At 40.5% G+C, this 16,518-nt stretch overlaps 1 protein-coding gene across 10 annotated transcripts in view; it reads left to right on the top strand.

Moving 5' to 3' along the window:
• GREB1L (GREB1 like retinoic acid receptor coactivator) overlaps window positions 1–16,518 on the top strand; it is a 138,347-nt gene that overhangs the window by 114,405 nt on the left and 7,424 nt on the right. For 7 of the 10 annotated variants that reach the window (XM_032708528.1, XM_032708562.1, XM_032708544.1 and 4 more), the window contains 12 exons: window positions 757–1,096; window positions 4,159–4,274; window positions 4,647–4,891; window positions 5,906–6,468; window positions 6,953–7,055; window positions 9,982–10,137; window positions 10,346–10,485; window positions 12,236–12,397; window positions 12,701–12,908; window positions 13,576–13,741; window positions 14,702–14,929; window positions 16,351–16,492. In XM_032708528.1, the coding sequence (XP_032564419.1) occupies window positions 757–1,096; window positions 4,159–4,274; window positions 4,647–4,891; window positions 5,906–6,468; window positions 6,953–7,055; window positions 9,982–10,137; window positions 10,346–10,485; window positions 12,236–12,397; window positions 12,701–12,908; window positions 13,576–13,741; window positions 14,702–14,929; window positions 16,351–16,492 (2,569 nt within the window). The remainder of the gene's footprint in view (window positions 1–756; window positions 1,097–4,158; window positions 4,275–4,646; window positions 4,892–5,905; window positions 6,469–6,952; window positions 7,056–9,981; window positions 10,138–10,345; window positions 10,486–12,235; window positions 12,398–12,700; window positions 12,909–13,575; window positions 13,742–14,701; window positions 14,930–16,350; window positions 16,493–16,518) is intronic. The other 3 variants (XM_032708537.1, XM_032708586.1, XM_032708577.1) reach the window with 1 other exon arrangement.

Raw genomic sequence — 16,518 nt, 5'->3', positions numbered from 1 at the left:
TATTGTAACTGTAAGGCGATTGTTCTTTATGTCTACAATATCTACAATACTGGTTTTCCTGTTTTAATTAGGTCAACATAATAATTATAAATATACCTATATAAGTAAAATACAATATCAAATGTGTTAAATTTGCAACATAAATAAATAATTAAGCACACCATTAATATTTATTATTATCTAAAAATATGCAAGTAATTAATATGATGAGTAATAATAATAAGGTCAGTTCTTTAGGCTTCTAGTATTTCTGGTCAAATCCAACAGAAGTGGTCACAATGACTCTGTTTCTGTTCTTAAAATGTGGATGGGAGAAAGGGTGAAGGAGGATTTGTGTATGTACAAATAACAATATGAGATTAGGATGAGAGTAGAAATTGATGGCAGGATATGTTTTTGTGTCACAGTTTATCAATTCAGCCTCTGTTTTTAAGAAACTGGGCTATTCTGTCTGGGTGGGTGAGCCATTCAAGCCTACAAGCTGAAAACATTGCAGACATTTTTGTATAATAAGAAAGGCTCTATTTGTTTTAGTTGCAGAAGTGCAGTGGATACTTTTATGGCAGCAAGAGTAAAAAGTGTTTTAAAAATATATTGATTTAATGACTGGCTTATGGTATCCAAGGTGAATTACTGTACCTACTGGTTAACACAACACAAAACTTTCTTCAAAGCCATGCGGGCCTGGGCTTTGTCTGATTTTTAGACATTACTGTGATTTCGCATGTGCTAATGTAGAGCTGTATCTCCTCAAAGGTACCCCCGGCTGCACAGCATGGTGATTCGCTGCTACCTTCTCATTCAGCAGTATTCCCAAGCTCTGATGGCTCTCACCACCATGGCATCACTGAGAGATCACAGCACACCCGAAACGCTCAGCATAATGGATGACCTTATCACTTCTCCAGGAAAGGATAAGAATGGCTGTGGCCACATGCTTGTCATTAGGGTGCCGTCGGTGCAGCTGGCCATGCTGGCCAAGGAGAGGTTACAAGAAGTAAGAGACAAGTTGGGACTGCAGTATCGTTTTGAGATCCTCCTTGGGAATCCTGCCTCAGAGCTCACTGTTGCGAAACACTTCGTGACACGGCTGAAGGTAGGCAGAACCTAAATATTTGCTTGTATGCTCACTGTGGTCATCTGACTGTTGCAATTGCTTTGTTTATTCCCACATGTTTATAGGTTAATTATTCTATAGGAAAAGGATGCGTGTCCTGTATCTGTCTCTGTTGAATGTATTTCTGTACTTTTGAGCGTAAGTGATACAGAAACTTGTAACAAACCTGAATTGTTACTGGTCCATGGAGTCAAACACCAGATGTTATCTCACTTCTTAAAGTTGAATAACAGCATGCATCAGATAGGGCTCATCTCTGAAAGCAGAGCTCAGGTGTCTGTAGGCAAACTAACTATTTCCACCAACTTATCTGTCTGCCCAGTGTATCTGTTACCTGCTCTGTCCATCCATCTTCTGCCCTTCTGATAACTGGTAAAGTATGCTGTTTGTCATAGACTTCTTTTCTCAAACTCCTGCATGCTGAAAGCCTCTTCTGCCAGCATATATGCACCAGGCTAAACTTTTGCATGGATTTGCAGGAGCATGGTTTAACTAGCGAAACCCACTTCCTGAATGAACCTCACTACATTAAACAAAGTATGAATCGTTATATATTAATATTAGTATACATTAAATATGTAATAATAATATTAGTATACGTTAAACAAAGAAATGGGTTGCCTGCCTTAAGTATCAGGCTGCAAGTAGTACTGATTATCAGTCCTGAACCTTGCTCCGTCACAGAAAGATTCTGTTTCTACTCTAAGTTATACAGTGTATTCAAAACCACGCAGAAGAGGAATGAATTTTGTAAGCCTTTCTTAAAGAGCTTGGCTACAGCCAAAGGCAGATAAAATGTCCTTTAAAGAAGTTACAAATACTGCTTTATCAAACCTTATCTGCAGTGGGAGAGGGAAAAGAGGAAAGTGGTCATAAAATGAGAAAACGACAGATGAGATAGCAGCTCTGTGCTGATGGATTTTTTTGGGTAGGCATTAATTCCAACCTTAAATCATTCTGGATTGAGTTCTGTGAGGACTTCTTTGAAATCCTTTGCCGTAATGGGTTGCAACCCTTACATAATGCTGGAACAGCCTGTGAAACCTTTAGAGCAGATTGGGATTGACTGTGGAGCTGTTGCAGGTGAATATTCATGTAGATATTGGTCTGGAATAGAGGAATTTTATCAGAAAGAAAATGAAAAACCTTCTAAATAATTCTTCTTATTCCTCTCTCCAAAACATAAGATGCATTTTTGGACTAAAAAAAGCTGTAGGATTCTGGACTTGTTTCTTTCCTTGCAGGTTTCTAGGAAAAAAGCCCTCAAATCTGAACCATGCATTTGAAGGGAGTGAGGAATTTAGTTGCCCTAATATAAGCCTGTATTGTCTTTTTAAGTGGGGTGTCCCAGTAGCACTTCAATATTATAAAGGTTGCCTCTGAGTCCTGTGCTGTGCTACCATACCTGCTAGTCTGGTGCCTGAGATAGCACAGGATATCTGAAATGGTGTGAGCATATGTTTGGGAAACTGATTCCCATTATAAAATTCATCAGCCACGCTACTATTGAGTCTAATTTATTGCAGACAATTTTGGTTTAGTCTCCATGCTGCTTGGTATTTGTTCTGATGTCAGATGGATATTGAAGCTGGAGGACTAGAGCAGGTGGGGATATGATTGCTGCCTACTTTCACTACAAGCACCCGGACCCTTTTTTGGGTGTGTGTGGGGAGAGAGCAATACGAAGCTACTGAGTGCTTTCCAGTGAGGCCGAGGCTCAAAATGCTGGTCCCACCAATAAATGCTCTTGGCTTCAGGGAGGATGAGACTTCATCATAACCTTTTTCAGGGACAGGGAAGGAAACTTTATAGCTCTTAGTGACCCCAGTTGAAAAGTTTGACTTAACTTAACCTCCTTCTAAGAGGGCATTAGCAGGGTATGTGGTGTCACAGCAGGGCAGGGAGGGTGGGCAGCTGTCTCTGCAGTGCTAGTGGCTGGACTGTTCCCCTCTCAGTCAGATGAGCCTGCTGGCCAGCCAGACAGGTCATTCCTGTCCATCAGGGAGCCAGAGGTACAGAATGAAAGAAGAGATGGAAAACAATTTAAATAACTATTTTGCTGACTGGGGATGCTGTCATGGCGTAGCCTTTAACATGAATCAAACTGTTTGGGAGGAATTCAGAAGTGAGGAGCCCTGAGGGCTGCACCTCTCTGCCCTTCCTGAGTAAAATGGTCAAGAAATATATCTTCTGAATGCAAGTTTACAGCTCAAAGCTCCAGGCACTCAAGCTTCTTTTTAGGTCCTTATGCCAGCAAAAAGAAAATCAGTTTTGCATCTTCCTGTATTTCAATTTCTAATCATGCACTTTCACAGAAATTTCCATTATTGGAGAAGCAGGGTGACACACAGCCAGACTAACCTCATTGAGCCAGAAATTATCTCTCTGCTACCGAGGCTGCTTTACTGAGTCAGAAGATATTGCTAAGTCACTGGAGAAATAAATTTTTTCAGTAAGCTCTGCTGAACCAAGGGGACTGAAGGGTATAGTGACATGGGACCAACGCTACCAACCTTTCCAGTGCTAAGGGAAAATGCTGCAGTTTTGTGGTCTTGGGCCTTGGTAGACTGTAGGTGAGGAGTCCTTTCTGGTGGGATTAACCCCAGTGAAAGGTAAAATGTTTTTCTTTCATGCAATCTTTCATTATATATAATAATTAGGCAAGATTCTTTGAACCATTTTCACACTCCACTTGAAAGTCTTACTTTAGCTTTACATTAATTCAAAGACCTTTTGTCTGTGCCAGCTTGAAACTGAGGGCATCAACTGCATTTTTCTCTGACAGATCACACTAATACACCAGATGTATGTTTCCAGCAGTAAATAACATATGCTATACATCCTTTTGTTTTGTGTTTAATGCTTAGCTAACAGTTGGCTACCATAAAACAAATGCATGCCTGTACCCAAGGTCTCCTTCCAGTTGGCTGTTGAGTAAGCAAACCCTGCATACAAAGAAAAAAATCGAACTGATGAAAAAAACCCAGGCGAATATTTAGAAGAAGTCATTTAGAAGTCACTGGAATTTTCTCTGTTCACAGGCTTGGAGGGGCAATGAGCAGGATGACTGGATTCCTCGTACCTATCAGGATCTGGAAGGTCTACCTTGCATTGTTATTCTAACTGGCAAAGACCCTCTGGGAGAAACTTTCCCCAGGTGCTGTTATTACTCTTTCAGTATGATTGTTTTCTAGCATGTTTAGATGAGTTGGGGGGTGAATAAGTGGTTTGATACCATCTGGCTACTTTTTCACAAAAAAAGTGTATTTTTGAATACTTTATTTGGTAACTGTTTAAAGTTTTGGAAAGTGTAGTTTGTGAAAACTAATGCTACTATACTGTGTGGGTCAGTAAGTGTCTCTGCAAAGTACCAAGGAACATAACTTATGTGATGAATACTTAAAAATATTTTTATATTTATGGGATAATAAAATAGTTCGTGAATATTTAGTAAGCAATTACAAATAGGGAGTATTCTTCAAAGCCAGAGAAAACAAAATTTCATTTTTTCTTGTGTTGGGTTTTCTAGGTCGTTGAAATACTGCGACCTTCGGCTAATTGACTCAAGCTACTTAACTCGTACTGCCTTAGAGCAGGAAGTAGGCTTGGCATGCTGCTATGTCTCAAAGGAGGCAATTCGAGGGCCTATTGTTGCTCTTGACCTCAGTGAGAAGGAGCAGGAGAAGGCTAATGGTAGCGAGAATGACTCTGATGAGCTGCTGATAGACTTGGACCGACCCCAGAGTAATAGCAGCGCTGTCACTGGAACCTCAGGTCAGTTATTCTGCTGTTGGTCTGAAAAACAAGTTTTTATTCCTACATCACTGGAAGTTGAATGCAAAAATTAAGATGTTTACTCAAATGTGGGTTGCTTAGCTGTATCCTGCTGCAGGCTAGACAATGAAATGTTAGTTGCAGATTTTTCCCACGGTGAGCAAATTTCCCGTCTACTGCTAAAAGAAGATGGTGTTTCAGTGGGAGGGATGGTATGCCATAGTTAAGGGTGCCTTGTGATTTTTATTTTTAAACTTACATTTCACGTTTGGTGCTAGCTTTGTCCAATGGATCCTGAAAGGTCTTAAAAATCAGAATAAAAAAGGCTAGTATAAAATTCTAGCAATAGAAAAATGGTCTGTAACTGGAAGTAGCTATGGGTGAGAATGGATATTTGCCTCCTTGCCAAGACCAACAGAATGGTTGGGTCTTGCCCTACCTCTTCAGGCATCAGTGAAGCCTCACCTCTCATCGAGCTTTCTTTTCTTTGCATTCCACAAACACTTCTGGGTCCTTCCCTTTGTTTCCCTATGAGTTTGAGGTATTAAGACAGCTGAACTGGATCTTTGCCATGCATCAGATCTTCCCATGCACTAACTAAACCTGATTGGTATGGAGGAGGGAGCAAAGCCCAGTTCACATGAAATAAATGCTCTGTTCTTCATAGAAAGAAAGGTGAAATGGGTCCGTGTATACAGTGGTTTGTCAAACTTGACTTTCAGAAGGTTGTGCCATGAAATTCCAAATCCTAGATGCCAAATGATAGCTCTCATACAAAGCTTAGGATTGAAGCCTTGGACTCTGAACCTTGTAGCAGTAGGGCCTTTGCCTCTCCAGCAAGAGGGATAGATGGATGTCAATGATTTCTTTTTACATGGTGAAACGCTGACCTAAGCCCCAGCAGCACTCATTGAACAGAAGTATTTGTGGGTTAGCATTGTCTCACAGATCAAATGAATCATGGTTTTCTTATGTCAGTCACTATCTGTTCATTGTGTGCTCTTTGTTTCCCAGGTTCCCTGGCTGACAATGGCGTGAGCTCCTCAAGTGCGACAGACAAGTCTCAGAAGCAGGCACCATCGCTTAACTTTCAGGCTGTGGCACACAGCTCTGTAGATGAGGGAACTTACTCCAGTTTTACAGCTGGAGAGACCCTGAAACAAGAATGCGACTCCCTGGGTAACCAGATGGCGAGCAGCACCACTTCGAAACTGTCATCACTGTCTTCAGTCTCCCAAATGTTTCAGTGGCCTGCCCATTCCGCCAAAGACAGCAAGGCCCTTCGTGTTGCCCTGCCACGCATTGTCATCCTGTCCAAAGCTGCCTACTGTCTCCTGAGCTCGCAGAAAAGTGGGAATTTGCCTTCCTCCTCTTCCCTCCTGCCTCATGCTGATGTGTCTTGGCTGAGCTCTCTAAGGCCTCTGCTTCACAAGGACATGAACAGTGAAGAGCAGTCTCTGTACTACAGGCAGTGGACAACAGCCCGGCAGCACCACGCAGACTTCAGCAATCAGGGTGAGGCGTCTGGCGCCAGGAGCTTTCACCCCAGGCGACTGCTTTTGACAGGACCACCACAAGTAAGAGCACATCTCCTTCCTCTTGCCTTTTTAGCAGCCTGAGAGGGCCAGTGATGAGGACTGTAGGTCGTAGTGTAAAGTTACCCACAGTAATGTGTTTCAAGGTCAAAAGCCAAAGTCAAATTTTAAGGCTAAGTTCATGTTGGAAGTGTTAAGGAGAGGAAAGGTGATGCTGTATGTCATGTTTTAGCCTAAATGAAATACATGTGGATGGCACCTGGTGTAACATTGCCATGAGCAGGTCAGGAGAGAAGCAGTTATCACGACCAATTTCCCTGCATACAGAAGTGACACAGGCTGTGGACCAGTTTGTGCAATTGAGTAAAACTGTTCACCATAATGAGGAATATTATATCTTGCAATACTTTCAGGCAGAGCTGAAAACAGAGCTTTGGAGTAAGCCCAAAGGCATTTATCCCGAAATTTACCCTTCCATCGTAGTAGTTTGAGTTGGCATTTAGGCTTTTTTCCGTCTCTGGCTCAGGTTGGAAAGACTGGTTCATACTTGCAGTTCCTAAGGATTCTCTTCCGCATGCTGATCCGGTTGCTGGAAGTGGATGTGTATGATGAAGAAGAGATTAATGCCAGTAAGTATTTAGTAGGCATTCTTAACATGCATCATAAGGAGCCTGTGTTATGCATTATTTAGCAGTGAAATTTTTAGGCTTACTGAAAGACTATAAATTACACCTACTACATGTCCTGTCTATTGGTGTGTAGCTAGACTTGCTCTGGGTGTCTGCATATATTTCAATATAGATTAATAAAAAAATAAATTTTATATTTGACTTAGCTGAGAGCTATTAAATGTGTTTTGGATTGATATATTTGTATAGCACTAAAATGAAAGTGAGCACAAAACTGTGAATGTAAATGGGCATCTGCCCATGTTATCTCCCTTGCAAGTTTTTAAGAATTGAGTGCTTTTGAGCAGACAGGACATTTAACACTTGTGTTTATTTATAAATTATATACCAATTTTCAGTTAGACTATATCCTGTCTGCAATTTGCAGATCTTATGCTGAGGATAAAAGGCAAGAGGAGTCTCTTTGGATTTGTGCTCATTTGACAGATCTCACAGATCAACTAACTGCTGTGGCAGGACTTTCCTTGAGAAGAATAAAATCTTTTAAAAATTATTCCTCTTCATGGTGTTCTTTACAGAACTCTGTGGTTTTGTAGTGAAGTCTTTATGGTGTATAACTCTCATGACCATTAGACTGGCATCCTGAAAATGTATTGTTGTCAACTGGCATCCCGAAAATTTAGTTGTTGTCAAACCCTTGAAAAGGCTAATTTGTATTTCTCTTCATACAATGCTATTAAAGGGGGTGGCAAAGGGGGGAGGAGGGGGAAAAAAAAAAGTATTTTCCTTTGGTTTGGAGCTTTGGGGGTGGTTATTCTCTCATTATTTGAACTAAAGTACTCCAGAAACTTGGGATGAAATATCAAAATTTAAGAGACATTCTGCCTGTTGTGATCAGAGCAATGTGTCGCACCCCTACCAGGAATGCATGGAACTCCATCATGAGAGCAATTTGGGTTTGGTTGGGATTTTCGGCTGTGGTTTTTTTGCTCCCACTACTTCTGTTGGTATGCTTCTCCAGAGCACTATTTTCTCATTACTGAAAATATTATTTTATTCTCCAACCCAAAGACGTTTCTCTCCCAATTATAAACATTCTCCTTGGGACCAAAGAAAATATGAATTTAAATTAAAATACTTTTTCTCTTCTTTGAGGCTTGCTTCTTTGGTGTAGTCAGGCAGCTATCTTACCCTCTCTCAGCATTCATCTAGGTAGCCTGGATCTTCTTACAGGATCCTCACAAATGACAGGCCCTTTATTCTCCTTATCAGTTTGGTATTCTTGCCTGCATATCTATTTTCAATTTATCCTTCTGGTGCATGGGTGAGCAGAACTGAATGGGGTATTCTGAGGGATATTTAACCAACTCAGCCTACAACAGCTCATGTATTTCCCTGCCCCCACTGAAAGCCCTGTGATTGATGAAAGCTGTGATTGCGCTGGTCTTTTCCATTCTCCCATTTCACTGGCATTGATACATAGCTTGTACTACTACGTTCCCCAGCAACTCAGTCATTTCCAACTGAAGTGCTCCCAACCTGCTGCAGAAGTGCTTGCTATTAGTCCTTGATTGTACATAGGACTCACATTTTTTCTGCTAAATATCACCAAATTTTTGTTACAGTTTTTGAGGGCATTGAATTCTTTCTGGCTGATCTTTGATTCCTTCTCCATGTTGACAATGACTCTTAAGAGTGTGCCACCAGCAAACTTAAACAAATTTTTTGTTTAAGCTGGTGACATTAGTGGCAATATTAAACAGTGTGCCCCTCTACCAATCTTTTAACTTTGGTAATCTCCATCTGCCTTAACATTTATGATGTTACATGCTGCCATCTTCTGTTTAATCAACTCTTTCAATTCACTATCTTAATTTTCTTCAGTTGTATTAATAATTTGTCTTGTAGTATCATACCAAATACGTAAGTCCAGAAGGAGAAGATGCATTGCATTTCCTTTGTTCAGAGAAAAAGGTATCTTATAGCCATATAATGATAGTAACACAGGACTTCTTTAGTCAACTTGCGTTGAATTTTATCACATTTATCATTTACTTCAACAGCTTTAATTATTTCCTTCACCCTAATTTTGAATATTACCGAGGTCAAAGTAATGGACTCAGAGCTCTGTAGAATATTGTGACTTCTCTTGCATCAGACAGGGTAACATGAGCAGGTGCTCATCTGTAGACCCAACCTTCATTTCACCTGAATTCAGTTTTCTAAAATCACTAACTTCAGTTACACACCTACTTTTGTGTGTTCTTCCATCTCATTTTAAACTGAATTGGCTGATGTTCAAGCTGCATTCTGAACTTGTTTTCTTTAACCAGTGCTTTCTAATGTTCCCATTGCTTAAATTTGGTTTTCTACTTTGGACTTATCTCTGTTGGATCAAAGCAAAAACCTTTCAGATGATCCTTGGTGGCCACACCCTATTCTGTAATAGGAGCGTATTTTTAATGCCTTTATCGTGTACCACCAGCTACTAGTTCATATATTTATGCAGCCTCTTTCCTTGCTTTCATCCTTCTGTCTTTGAATATTTTGCTTCTCATTTACCTAGTGCTCTTAATTCCATCACAAAGAGGTTCAAAATTACACCTGTACCTTCTGCACAAATAGCACCATTCATTTGAGCATGTTATGCTTAAACCAGAGTGCATAATACTTCAGCTTGATGAGGGACAGAGCTGAAAAATACCTAGAAGGTTCCTTCACCTGCATGCAGTTTCTAAGAAATTGCCATTTCTTTGAAATGGCTTTGTATGGATTGTAATTTCAATGGTAACATTTATGATGTTCAAAGATGTTGCTGCATGTGTGTGTGTGTGGTAAGTTCCTGTGCAACTGAAAAGCAGCAAACATCACATAAATATCATTTGGTGGGTATCTGATACTGCTTACCTGAAGTGTGTTGTTGCAGATCATACAGAAAACAGTGAAATTACTCAGTCTAGCAATGACCACTGGCCAGACATTGAGATCTTCAGCAAAATATCTTTTGACCTGAGTGTACATGACCCCAAGTACAGAAATATAAGTCCTGTATACACAGAACAACTCTCAAGAGTGAAACAAGGTAAGCAAAATGCAAACTTTTTGAGGAATACTTTCCTACAAAGAATCAGTTTTTATTGGTTCAGTTGAACATATGAGATCACAGGAACCTTTAATCTCCAAAATTATATAGAACAAAACAATTTGTGGGTTCTTTACAGTTGCTCCTGGGATCACAATCTCTGGTTTTTTACCACTCTTAAATTTCTGTTTCTTTTCTTTGTGCACAGAAGCCAACAAAGAAGCAAAATCAGAGGAACCTAAGAAAAGGGAGACTGTGTCCATGATGCTGACTAAATACGCAGCTTACAATACGTTCCATCACTGTGAGCAGTGCCATCAGTACATGGACATTAATCCTGCTGCACAGGTTGGTGTTGAGGCCTAAAGGTAAATTGCATCCTCATTTTTTTTCTGTGGTCTCTCCAGGCATACTGCTCTTCTCTCAGGATTCGTGCTTCTACCTTCCCTGAGATGGAATTGTTTAATTCTTCCGTTCTCAGGGGACATATTGAGCTACAGACCCAGGAGCATTAACTGTGTTTGTTATGTTCTGAATGAGCAGTTCTCTCCAGCTGCCTCTGGCAAAGCGTGAATATTGTGACAAGTTGTCTCAAGCCAAAGCATTATTCAGCCTGCTCAGAGGGTTTGCAGTATCTCAGGGGAGAAGACTGTAAAATTAAGAGAGATACTTGTCTTACCTAAAAGCCAGCCATCCACATGTGTGATGGGACATGGGAAGGCCTTTCTTCCTCCTTTTGTAATTAACTGTGCAAGCTTCTCAACAGTAGCTTATGAGTCACTGCACATAAATAAAAATTTTTAACTGTTCAGTTAAAAAACTTCTGGTTTCTAAAAGTTACACTCGCAGGAGACTGGCAAGTAAGATTATTCCTGGTTAATAGCTCACACATTATTCCTTCACCACCACCAACAGTTTACTTGGAAGTTTCTTATCTCGAATCATTCTTTCCTTGCTTGCTAATCTTTTCCAACAGCTTGCTATTAAGCTATCACAGTGTGGACACACGGACATGGCAGGGTACAATGTCAGTTACCTCGGCGCAGCACCAGCAGGTCTGACTTAAACCTCATGCTTCATTATGTTGACAGAAGTAAATCCTCCCCAAGGACATCTGTTGTTCCCTCCACTTATCTTTGTGCATGTGGTCAAACATAACTAGTAGTAATAAATATAAACATCTATCTTATGTGCAAGTGTGAACTGTGTACATAGAGTCATGATAATTGAGCTCAGGGAAATTACACTTTCAAAGGGGAGATGCTGGACAGCAAGCATTATGAAGGGAGAGAGATTCTTAAATGCTTTAACAGAACCTAAATGAAGTCCCTTGCTTTTTCCACCTTTATTTAGACTAATTTCAGTTTTTCAGTAAAGATTATAGAAAACTCACTGGCAGGAGTAAATGATTCAACTTTGTAGTAAGATAGATGTTTCTGAAGGATGAAATCTTATCAGATATTTAGGCACTTTGTATACACTTACACGGTTCAGTGAAGCGCTGTGTAAACTTAAGCTCACCCAAATTCTCCATAGCCTTGTTAATGGCGTGGTCTGCTTTGGTCACTCAAAGGAGAGTATTGTCACAGGAAAGATACCATACTAATGCAGCTGTGCTGCTGCTGATCTGTCTGTATGGCAGTGCATGCTGCTTTGGGGGCACACCCCCATGCTACATTGGTCTTTGAATCTTTTGGGGAAATCAGTTTGGTCAGTTTGTTTCCTAGTATGTATGTGTGCATGTGTGTATGTGTGTGTGTGTATGTGTATTTATTTATTTATTTATTTATGCATATTTGACTTCTCCTTGTAAATATTGATAAATAATTCCTAGCTGAAACAGACTTCAGAGGAGCCCAGTTTGCCGAAGACAATTACTGGTACAGAAAGCTGATTCTTTCAATAGCAAGGCTGGTTACATGCTTAAATAATGTGTCTTATGGTGAGGAAAATAAGAATTCTGTAGAGTTAACTTCAGCTACTGAAAGAGAATGTTTTGGATGTTCTTCTCTGATGGCTTTCAGCACTGTGACTGTAAGAACAGGTTGCCATATACTCCTTATACCTGCTTGCAAATCTTTTTTTTTTTTGTATACAGGTATCTGATTCCACTCTGCATGCATTCACGTTTTCATCCTCGATGCTAGGAGAAGAGGTTCAACTGCATTTTATAATCCCGAAGTCGAAAGAGAACCACTTTGTCTTCAGCAAGCAGGGAAAACATCTAGAAAGCATGCGACTCCCACTCGTTTCTGACAAGGTGCATGTGCTGCTCTTATCCATCTGCTGAATGTAGTCAAGCAGAGATACATTTGCAAATTAATGGGGGGAGATTTTTTCCGTTTTCTTTTTGTTTTAAAGTTCTTTGTGTAATCCTTGCCTGACTGTCCTTAGAACTGGAGTTTTTGAGGACAATCATCCCTTTTTCCATTCCTAGTGTCCAGTTCATATGTGTTGCAATGATCAGTAGTATAAAATCTAGTATAAACAATAAGTAAATAAAAATCTCTATCAGGAATAGCCTGCCTTTTACCTAATGTTGCCAAAATATGTCCTGTTCCAGCAGAATTTGAATGCAGTCAAGAGTCCTATCTTCACTCCATCGAGTGGACGTCATGAACACGGCCTCTTGAACCTCTACCATGCCATGGAAGGCATCAGCCACCTGCACCTCCTTGTAGTCAAGGAGTATGAAATGCCTCTCTACCGTAAATACTGGCCCAACCACATCATGCTTGTCCTGCCAGGCATGTTCAACAATGCTGGAGTTGGTAAGAAACACTATCCGTGCATTGCTGTGAAGGTATCAAAATCCGTGTTGGACAATGGGGATCATGTTGTTGAAGGAAACATTGCAGCAGCTCTTCACATTCATGCTGTAATAATAGTGTGCAAAATACAGTGATGGGGAAGAACTGTCAGGGACATGTATTGATCACTGTTTTCTCAGTTTAAAATCTGATGTTTTATGGGCCATATTCACTCATTTTACTCAGGCCTGCTGTGTGATTGTCCATTCTATATGTTTTACACGTGATTTTTCAAATTGCAACTTTTTAGTTAGCTGAAGGTAAATATTAACTGCAACTGAACACTGGGGCTTGACCTTTGGAATTTGTTTTCATGGTTGCTGATTTTTTTCTGCAAAAAGTTTTAAGTAGCTTCAGCTTTAGAATCTCAGTCCCTTCTTGGTTTAAGTTACTTTATTAATGCCCACAAAATTGTGTTCTGCAGAGTGTCTTAAAGCATCCAGTCTTCTTGGCATCTGCCTTTTAGATTTACTCACACTGAAAAAGGGACATACTGATTTCTTCTTAAACTAAGATGTTAAGAGCACTAAAGTTCACAAAGGGTAATGACTGCAGATGTTCATGTAACCTTTCTCTGGGAAGAGTGATAAAATCTAATAAAGACGTCTTCTTTATGGTATTTTGTCAGGTGCTGCCAGGTTTCTCATTAAGGAACTTTCCTATCACAATCTAGAACTGGAACGAAACCGCTTGGAGGAACTGGGAGTCAAGCGCCAGTGTGTGTGGCCATTCATTGTGGTCATGGATGACTCCTGTGTCCTGTGGAACATGCACAGCGTCCACGAGCAGTCCAGGCAAGTAACCACCACGTTGGGGTCCTTGCACTGATCCAGCACAGAGAGCAGCACATCAGTGACTTAGGCGCGTCTCCAGCATCTGACAGGGTGTGAAAGAGCAGACAACTGGAAGAGCTGGGGAGCTGGAGCTGCTGGAAATGTACTCGAGATATTACCAAGCAAAAGCAGTTTTTGGCAGGGGCTTTGATGCAGTAACACCAGGCTGCCTGTCCAAAGGGCCTCACAAAGGTCATTATTCACTCAATCATTATTACTCAAGTAGCACAGGAATTGTACACTTACATGTATTTATGATGTATTTTAGATGTATTGTCTAAAATGCAAAAGTTCAGCTCTTTCACTCAGAGCAGGCTGTACCTTTGCCTTGCTGACCACCAACATTCAACCTCCTGCTGTTGAACACTTCCACCTGATTGTACCCTGACATCTGTGTCAGTACCATCAGCAAAGCTCTGCTTGTGTTTGTTCTTTGCTTAAAACCACTCTTGCTTTTAGTGACTACTTGAGTGATTTCTCAATATGTTACTTCCCTGATTTGTTTTGATTCAATTTATGTTTCTCAGCGAAAACAGGTATTTTGGGAACTTCAGCTTTTTAGAAGGCATTAAGCTCTTGCCCTTCTCAGCACTTGTACTGTCCATTACAGAGAAAATATCCTTCCAGAAATGATGTGTAAGGGGATTCCTTTTCCCTTCCTAAACTGCTGTGTAAGACCTTATTCTGCTGAAAGGTTGATTTTCTTAATGGCTACATTGATGGGATGGGATAAGATTAGTTGTCTGTTGTTTAAAAAGTCTGCATTTATGTATATATTTTTACAGCATTTGGAGTAAACATTCTTAACTGTTATTGGAATTTCCTGCTCCTTTTTTTACACATATATGTATATACATGCAGTGTATGTTATATAAAAATAATAAGGTATCTTTGTATGTTGTATATGATCATGTTTTGCAGCCGGTCCCTGGAACCTGGGAGTTTCAGCAAGAATGTGTCTCTGAAAAGTGTCCTCCAACACATTGAAGCCACCCCCAAAATTGTTCATTATGCAATACTGGGTGTTCAGAAATGGAACAGCAAGCTGAATACCAGGAAAGCAAAGGCTCCATTCTCTAGGTGCCATGTGCGTGATTTTATACTGCTCAACATAGACCTGACCCAGAATGTGCAATATGATCTAAAAAGGTAGGTAATACATATATATATTGGGAAAATAGTATGTTGACATGAGAAGAGTCTTGTCACAATATTTCTGAATGCTGTGGAGATAAACAGAAAGATCCTGTCTAGGTAATGAGTGCACAATCACAAAAATAAAACACAGAGTGATATACATTGCATCTGAATGAATAAGCCAAAAAAACCCTGGGAGAGACAGACCATGAGGCAAGGGCAGGGGAGGGTTTGAGAGAATTGAAAAGATGGGGGAAAGAACAAACTTCAGAAGGAAAAAGTAACCGGGAGACTAAAAGTAGAAGACAGGAGCCAAAATTACATCAGTTACAGAAGAGTGTGGAGCTTCCAGCATGCCTCTCTACCAGGCAAGAGCCTGTTGTGTCACTAATAACAAGCGTATAGGAAATATTTGAGCCATTCCTATGTCAAATGCTGTGAGGAGGGATTCCTTGTGTTTCCTGTAGAATCATCTATCCTCCCTGTTGCCACTTGGGTTTGCAAGAAAAGCAGATTAAAAAATAATTTTCCACTATTTCCTTCCTTCTTCTTCCCAGTCCTCACCTAACTTCATCCTAAAGCATTTGCAATAAAGCACTGACATAATGTGTCTTTACTGCTAGTTCTCATCACAGATTGAAGCAATAACCAATTCTTCTGCTCCCCAGATTAGTGAGTTCAAAATAAACTCTGTCTCTGCTGGCCACAGATGGCCCTGAGGCTTCTCACCCTGGGCTCCTGCAGCTGTTTTCAGGGATCCTGTATATTTGAGCAAGGAATCGTAGCCTGTCCATGCAAGCTGGTGTGGCTTCCAGAGCTCTTGATTTCACATTCTTTGTCAGGTTGAATCATGAGATGGGAATCAACCCACAGAAGTGAGCAATTACATTGTAAATAGCACAGGACAAATGTTACTTCTCAGCTGCTTTGTCTCCCATAGCTAAATATTTTTTAAAGCCACATTTATCCCCTGATTGCAGTTTATGAAGAAACATGTCATATCGAACTGGCTTGTTCAGAAATGGAGGTTGGTCACTGCAGAGCCTCGCTCAGTTCCAAAAAATATATATAAAAAACCAACAATTAAAAAGAAACAAAAAAGGAAAGGGTGGGCAGGAAATGGTTGATGTCGGTAAATGACGAGGATGAGAGGATGAGCCAGATTTGGTATGGGGAAGAACTATACAGGCACACTGCAAAGTGAAGACTAGTTTGATTTTAAGATGACCAGCAGTTGCTTTCCTACACCAGGAGCACATTGAAGGAATGAGTCTTCAGGGGTCCGTAGAGAATTTGTCCTGGCACCACATCAGATGGTCTCCAAAAATCTCTGCTGAGCCCATACCGGTGCATTTCAGCAGCGGGTGTGTGAATGCTTGCTCATGCACAGCAGCCACACAGCTGGTTTAGTGATCTTGTGTTTTAATGTCCAGGTATTTCTGTGAAGATGTAGATTTTAATCTGCGGACAAACAGCAGTGGCCTCCTCATCTGCCGCTTCAACAACTTCAGTGTCATGAAGAAACATATTCAGGTTGGAGGACAAAAGGACTTTGTCGTTAAGCCAAAAATCATGGTGAGTGTGGAAGTATGCTCCATAAT

This window comes from Chiroxiphia lanceolata, chromosome 1 (assembly GCF_009829145.1).
Source record: "Chiroxiphia lanceolata isolate bChiLan1 chromosome 1, bChiLan1.pri, whole genome shotgun sequence".
NCBI lineage: Eukaryota > Metazoa > Chordata > Aves > Passeriformes > Pipridae > Chiroxiphia > Chiroxiphia lanceolata.
This window is presented reverse-complemented; position numbering and strand designations above follow the sequence as displayed.